This window comes from Oncorhynchus kisutch, unplaced genomic scaffold (assembly GCF_002021735.2).
Source record: "Oncorhynchus kisutch isolate 150728-3 unplaced genomic scaffold, Okis_V2 Okis01b-Okis20b_hom, whole genome shotgun sequence".
NCBI classification, from domain to species: domain Eukaryota; kingdom Metazoa; phylum Chordata; class Actinopteri; order Salmoniformes; family Salmonidae; genus Oncorhynchus; species Oncorhynchus kisutch.
The window spans coordinates 7,499,342-7,507,100 of NW_022261978.1; the positions used below are offsets into that span (position 1 = coordinate 7,499,342).

At 44.6% G+C, this 7,759-nt stretch overlaps 1 protein-coding gene across 8 annotated transcripts in view; it reads right to left on the minus strand.

The window, feature by feature from the left end:
- Nucleotides 1–1,267: 1,267 nt before the first annotated feature.
- LOC109887372 (uncharacterized) overlaps nucleotides 1,268–7,759 on the minus strand; it is a 36,839-nt gene continuing 30,347 nt past the window's right edge. For 5 of the 8 annotated variants that reach the window (XM_031811490.1, XM_031811486.1, XM_031811485.1 and 2 more), the window contains one exon: nucleotides 1,269–3,433. In XM_031811490.1, coding sequence (XP_031667350.1) covers nucleotides 3,117–3,433 — 317 coding nt within the window. In that variant the 3' untranslated portion in view covers nucleotides 1,269–3,116. Of the gene's footprint in view, nucleotides 3,434–7,759 lie in introns of all 8 variants that reach the window. The other 3 variants (XM_031811489.1, XM_031811487.1, XM_031811483.1) reach the window with 1 other exon arrangement.

The following is a 7,759-nucleotide window of genomic DNA, read 5'->3' on the forward strand; positions in this document are numbered from 1 at the left end:
ATGTAAACCACACCGTTCTGCTATGTAAACCACACCATTCTGCTACGTAAACCACACCATTCTGCTACGTAAAACCACACCATTCTGCTATGTAAACCACACCGTTCTGCTACGTAAACCACACCATTCTGCTACGTAAACCACACCATTCTGCTACGTAAAACCACACCATTCTGCTATGTAAAGCACACCATTCTGCTACGTAAAGCACACCATTCTGCTACGTAAACCACACCATTCTGCTACGTAAACCACATCGTTCTGCTACGTAAACCACACCGTTCTGCTACGTAAACCACACCGTTCTGCTACGTAAACCACACCGTTCTGCTACGTAAACCACACCGTTCTGCTACGTAAACCACACCGTTCTGCTACGTAAACCACACCGTTCTGCTACGTAAACCACACCGTTCTGCTACGTAAACCACACCGTTCTGCTACGTAAACCACACCGTTCTGCTACGTAAACCACACCGTTCTGCTACGTAAACCACACCGTTCTGCTATGTAAACCACACCATTCTGCTATGTAAACCACACCATTCTGCTATGTAAACCACACCGTTCTGCTACGTAAACCACACCGTTCTCACACCGTTCTGCTATGTAAACCACACCATTCTGCTATGTAAACCACACCATTCTGCGATGTTAGTTACAAGGCGGTAGTTATTTAAATTAGGTAAGAAAATGAGATGTTACCATTGGTGTATTCAAATTTGAGGATTTTGTGATGTCACAAAAAGCCATTAATATCCCCACAGCTCCTGAATCCAAGTGGTGGACAAAGGAGAGGGGACTTTATGATACAACTTTATCAATGCAGAAGCAACAGTAATTTTTCATACTTCTGATCTGATTTAATCCAAATATTATCACATTTCATGAAAAACATGATTTTGACTGTGCAGGACCTTCAACAAAAGAAGTCACTTGGTTAAGTGCCAGACCATAAAGAATATGGTAGTTACAGTTTGTGGTGCAGTTTATGAGATAGGTTAAACTGCAGGTAGAATCAACATGGTGTCATGCCCTGACCTTAGAGAGACGTTTTATTTCTCTATTTGGTTAGGTCAGGGTGTGATGTGGGGTGGGCATTCTACGGTCAATTTTTTATCTTTTTGTATTTCTTTGTTTTGGCCGGGTATAGTTCTCAATCAAGGACAGCTATCTATCGTTGTCTCTGATTGGGAATCATACTTAGGCAGCCCTTTTTCCCCACCTGTGTTTGTGGGTAGTTGTCTTTGTTGGTGGCACTTTAACCGCCCCAAAGTATAAGGTTTGATGAGACCAGTTACCTGCAGACTTCACTTCTGTTGGTGAGGCTGTGGATTAAAAGATGGTGATCTACTATGGTTAAATAATCAATTGTATCATAATTCAATTAAATCAACAACACTACTACTACTACAGCAATACAATTATGATGACAGTTCCTAAATGTAACAGTCACCATCTCTGAAGCTCATGTCATATACAGGACCAGTCAAAGGTTTGGACACACCTACTCATTCCAGGGTTTCTTTATTTGTACTATTTTCTACATTGTAGAATAATAGTGAAGACATCAAAACTATGAAATAAAAATATGGAATCATGTAGTAACCAAAAAAGTGTTAAATATAAAATGTATTTTATATTTGAGATTCTTCAAAGTAGCAACCCTTTGCCTTGATGACAGCTTTGCACACCTACTCTTGGCATTCCCTCAACCAGCTTCATGAGGAATGCTTTTCCAACAGTCTTGAAGGAGTTTCCACATACGCTGAGCACTTGTTGGCTGCTTTTCCTTCACTCACTAACAAAAAATGATAACCCATTTAGACAACTTCCCGATCAAAACATTTCAGTGCAATAGTGAAGGTGTAAACTTGGCAGTAGAAAGCCTAACAGTATATTTGACCTTTCAGCTTCCCTATCAAATGCCACAGAAAGTATTTGACTCTATCCACAAAATTAAGGAAATTAGAAAGGGGGGGAGGTTCGTCAGGCAAGAAAATGGCCTTGTCGAAATCCCCCCCCCCCCATGAATGTCAACTAACCAGATTGCAACCAGGTAAAGGTGATAAAATACAGAGCAATATACAATTTCTAAGACATCGTTTAACAAACAAACAATTAGAAACATTGTGGGGATGGGATCAATTGAGCAGGTTGAGGAATAATTAGCCCATAAAAAAATAAACCTACATTAGGATTATTGTTTTGTCGAGAAATTATCATTATTTAACTGTCTACATCATTTCAAGGGCTACATTATCAAGGATGGTTCTCAGTTTGTCAGCAAGTTGTGGTTCTAGTTGTGTGAAGGAAAGACGATGACAGTCAACATATAAACAAGGAACTGAACTTCTAAAGAACAGACTAATTGTTCCCTTCTGTTTCACCTCTCTCTCTAACTTAGATCATTCTGGTTCCTCCTTCCACCATAATTTGCAAATAAATTCATTAAAAATCCTACAATGTGATTTTCTGGATTTTTTTTCTCTCATTTTGTCTGTCATAGTTGAAGTGTACCTATGATGAAAATTACAGGCCTCTCTCATCTTTTTAAGTGGGAGAACTTGCACAATTGGTGGCTGACTAAATACTTTTTTTGCCCCACTGTATACACTATTTCTAAACAGAGATATATCTTGTGTTCAGCCAGTACAGCTGTCCAGTACGAGTCAGTTGTCTGGTAGATGTTAAGTCTCACATGTTTTTGTCTGAGTCCTGTCCAAGATGATTCAACATTCACCATGTTCCAGATAGAAATTCTAAAATCTTGTTGTTTATAGCCAGTGTACCAGAGTAACACAGGTAGGTTGTCTGGTAGACAGTAGCCTCACAGTGATGTCATCTTGCCTGAGACCTGGGGCTTGTATAGTAAACTACAGACTGATGGGAGTGCTGGTGAGAATGGTGTCCAATCACGTTACACACCAACCACCTCTGGTCAGGATGGCTCCTCCTCAAATTGCTGCTCTCTGTCTCTGTTAAATGTTTTGATATCTTCTGAGGTTGTGAGGTTGTATCCATGGCTACCTGTCTCAGACTGTCTGTCTCTTTCAGAGCATGTATTAGTATAGTGATATAATATATCCTGATGCTGTTGTATCCATGGTTACCTCTCAGACTGTCTGCTCTTCCAGGTCTTCGACCAGGCAGGGATCTACTTCCTTCAGGACCTGGTAGAAGTGTTCCTGGGCGCGAGCCCCCTTCTTTACCACCATGTCCAGCAGGGTTTGGTTCTGTAGGGTCTTGGTGGATTTACTGACCACCTCCTCCCTCTCCTCGTGAATCAGAACTCCATGATACTGGAGACGCAGGAATATGGGCTGTAACAGTCCCAGGCGAGTCTCTAGAGCCATTCTGTGTCTTCTGATGAAGGCTCTACCAGGGGGGGCAGAGGGGTTGGCAGGAGGGTCTGCAGGGGAAACAGCTGAAACTGGGAGGGGGAAATTATGTATTAAAACCCTATCTAAGATGACAAGATACTGTCTAGGATTAACTTTAGTTTGTTATTGAGAGGTTTATAATGGTAATTAATCTCCAGTTTGTAATTGAGAGGTTTATAATGGTGATGAATCTCTAGTTTGTTATTGAGAGGTTTATAATGGTGATGAATCTCTAGTTTGTTATTGAGAGGTTTATAATGGTGGCGAATCTCTAGCTGGTTATTGAGAGGTTTATAATGGTGATGAATCTCTAGTTTGTTATTGAGAGATTTATAATGGTGATGAATCTCTAGTTTTAAAACATTTTTTATTTCACCTTTATTTAACCAGGTAGGCTAGTTGAGAACAAGTTCTCATTTGCAACTGTGACCTGGCCAAGATAAAGCATAGCAGTGTGAACAGACAACACAGAGTTACACATGGAGTAAAAAATTAACAAGTCAATAACACAGTAGAAAAAAAGGGGAGTCTATATACATTGTGTGCAAAAGGCATGAGGATAATTACAATTTTGCAGATTAACACTGGAGTGATAAATGATCAGACGGTCATGTACAGGTAGAGATATTGGTGTGGAAAAGAGCAGAAAAGTAAATAAATAAAAACAGTATGGGGATGAGGTAGGTGAAAATGGGTGGGCTATTTACCAATAGACTATGTACAGCTGCAGCGATCGGTTAGCTGCTCAGATAGCAGATGTTTGAAGTTGGTGAGGGAGATAAAAGTCTCCAACTTCAGCGATTTTTGCAATTCGTTCCAGTCACAGGCAGCAGAGAACTGGAACGAAAGGCGGCCAAATGAGGTGTTGGCTTTAGGGATGATCAGTGAGATACACCTGCTGGAGCGCGAGCTACGGATGGGTGTTGCCATCTTGACCAGTGAACTGAGATAAGGCGGAGCTTTACCTAGCATGGACTTGTAGATGACCTGGAGCCAGTGGGTCTGGCGGCGAATATGTAGCGAGGGCCAGCCGACTAGAGCATACAAGTCGCAGTGGTGGGTGGTATAAGGTGCTTTAGTGACAAAACGGATGGCACTGTGATAAACTGCATCCAGTTTGCTGAGTAGAGTGTTGGAAGCAATTTTGTAGATGACATCGCCAAAGTCGAGGATCGGTAGGATAGTCAGGTTTACTAGGGTAAGTTTGGCGGCGTGAGTGAAGGAGGCTTTGTTGCGGAATAGAAAGCCGACTCTTGATTTGATTTTCGATTGGAGATGTTTGATATGAGTCTGGAAGGAGAGTTTACAGTCTAGCCAGACACCTAGGTACTTATAGATGTCCACATATTCAAGGTCGGAACCATCCAGGGTGGTGATGCTGGTCAGGCGTGCGGGTGCAGGCAGCGAACGGTTGAAAAGCATGCATTTGGTTTTACTAGTGTTTAAGAGCAGTTGGAGACCACGGAAGGAGTGTTGTATGGCATTGAAGCTCGTTTGGAGGTTAGATAGCACAGTGTCCAAGGACGGGCCGGAAGTATATAGAATGGTGTCGTCTGCGTAGAGGTGGATCAGGGAATCGCCCGCAGCAAGAGCAACATCATTGATATATACAGAGAAAAGAGTCGGCCCGAGAATTGAACCCTGTGGCACCCCCATAGAGACTGCCAGAGGACCGGACAGCATGCCCTCCGATTTGACACACTGAACTCTGTCTGCAAAGTAATTGGTGAACCAGGCAAGGCAGTCATCCGAAAAACCGAGGCTACTGAGTCTGCCGATAAGAATATGGTGATTGACAGAGTCGAAAGCCTTGGCAAGGTCGATGAAGACGGCTGCACAGTACTGTCTTTTATCGATGGCGGTTATGATATCGTTTAGTACCTTGAGCGTGGTTGAGGTGCACCCATGACCGGCTCGGAAACCAGATTGCACAGCGGAGAAGGTACGGTGGGATTCGAGATGGTCAGTGACCTGTTTGTTGACTTGGCTTTCGAAGACCTTAGATAGGCAGGGCAGGATGGATATAGGTCTGTAACAGTTTGGGTCCAGGGTGTCTCCCCCTTTGAAGAGGGGGATGACTGCGGCAGCTTTCCAATCCTTGGGGATCTCAGACGATATGAAAGAGAGGTTGAACAGGCTGGTAATAGGGGTTGCGACAATGGCGGCGGATAGTTTCAGAAATAGAGGGTCCAGATTGTCAAGCCCAGCTGATTTGTACGGGTCCAGGTTTTGCAGCTCTTTCAGAACATCTGCTATCTGGATTTGGGTAAAGGAGAACCTGGAGAGGCTTGGGCGAGTAGCTGCGGGGGGTGGGGGGGGGCGGAGCTGTTGGCCGAGGTTGGAGTAGCCAGGCGGAAGGCATGGCCAGCCGTTGAGAAATGCTTGTTGAAGTTTTCGATAATCATGGATTTATCGGTGGTGACCGTGTTACCTAGCCTCAGTGCAGTGGGCAGCTGGGAAGAGGTGCTCTTGTTCTCCATGGACTTCACAGTGTCCCAGAACTTTTTGGAGTTGGAGCTACAGGATGCAAACTTCTGCCTGAAGAAGCTGGCCTTAGCTTTCCTGACTGACTGCGTGTATTGGTTCCTGACTTCCCTGACTGACTTCCCTGAACAGTTGCATATCGCGGGGACTATTCGATGCTATTGCAGTCCGCCACATGATGTTTTTGTGCTGGTCGAGGGCAGTCAGGTCTGGAGTGAACCAAGGGCTATATCTGTTCTTAGTTCTGCATTTTTTGAACGGAGCATGCTTATCTAAAATGGTGAGGAAGTTACTTTTAAAGAATGACCAGGCATCCTCAACTGACGGGATGAGGTCAATGTCCTTCCAGGTCGATTAGAAAGGCCTGCTCACAGAAGTGTTTTAGGGAGCGTTTGACAGTGATGAGGGGTGGTCGTTTGACTGCGGCTCCGTAGCGGATACAGGCAATGAGGCAGTGATCGCTGAGATCCTGGTTGAAGACAGCGGAGGTGTATTTGGAGGGCCAGTTGGTCAGGATGACGTCTATGAGGGTGCCCTTGTTTACAGAGTTAGGGTTGTACCTGGTGGGTTCCTTGATGATTTGTGTGAGATTGAGGGCATCTAGCTTAGATTGTAGGACTGCCGGGGTGTTAAGCATATCCCAGTTTAGGTCACCTAACAGAACAAACTCTGAAGCTAGATGGGGGGCGATCAATTCACAAATGGTGTCCAGGGCACAGCTGGGAGCTGAGGGGGGTCGGTAGCAGGCGGCAACAGTGAGAGACTTATTTCTGGAGAGAGTAATTTTCTAAATTAGTAGTTCGAACTGTTTGGGTATGGACCTGGAAAGTATGACATTACTTTGCAGGCTATCTCTGCAGTAGACTGCAACTCCTCCCCCTTTGGCAGTTCTATCTTGACGGAAGATGTTATAGTTGGGTATGGAAATCTCCGAATTTTTGGTGGCCTTCCTGAGCCAGGATTCAGACACGGCAAGGACATCAGGGTTAGCAGAGTGTGCTAAAGCAGTGAGTAAAACAAACTTAGGGAGGAGGCTTCTGATGTTGACATGCATGAAACCAAGGCTTTTTCGATCACAGAAGTCAACAAATGAGGGTGCCTGTGGACATGCAGGGCCTGGGTTTACCTCCACATCACCCGCGGAACAGAGAAGGAGTAGTATGAGGGTGCGGCTAAAGGCTATCAAAACTGGTCGCCTAGAGCATTGGGGACAGAGAATAAGAGGAGCAGGTTTCTGGGCATGGTAGAATATATTCAGGGCATAATGCGCAGACAGGGGTATGGTGGGGTGCGGGTACAGCGGAGGTAAGCCCAGGCACTGGGTGATGATGAGAGAGGTTGTATCTCTGGACATGCTGGTTGTAATGGGTGAGGTCACCGCATGTGTGGGAGGTGGGACAAAGGAGGTATCAGGGGTATGAAGAGTGGAACTAGGGGCTCCATTGTAAACTAAAACAATGATAACTAACCTGACAGTATACAAGTATACAACAGTATACAAGGCATATTGACATTTGAGAGAGACATACAGTGAGGCATACAGTAATCACAGGTGTTGAATTGGGAGAGCTAGCTAAAACAGTAGGTGAGACAACAACAGCTAATCAGCTAGCACAACAACAGCAGGTAAAATGGCGTTGACTAGGCAGAGGGAGGGTCGGATTAACTACACACAGAGCCTGAGTGCGGCTGGGGCCGACAGATAAAACATAAACAAGCAGAATATAGTACCGTGATTAATGGACAGTCCAGCATGCATCAGCTATTGTAGCCAAGTGATCAGTGTCCAGGGGGCAGCGGTGGATGGGGCAGGGAAGCTGGACTGGCGAGTGTTATCCAGGTTAAAAAAACTAACAATGACTAAATAGCTTGTAGCTAGTTAGCTGGTTAGC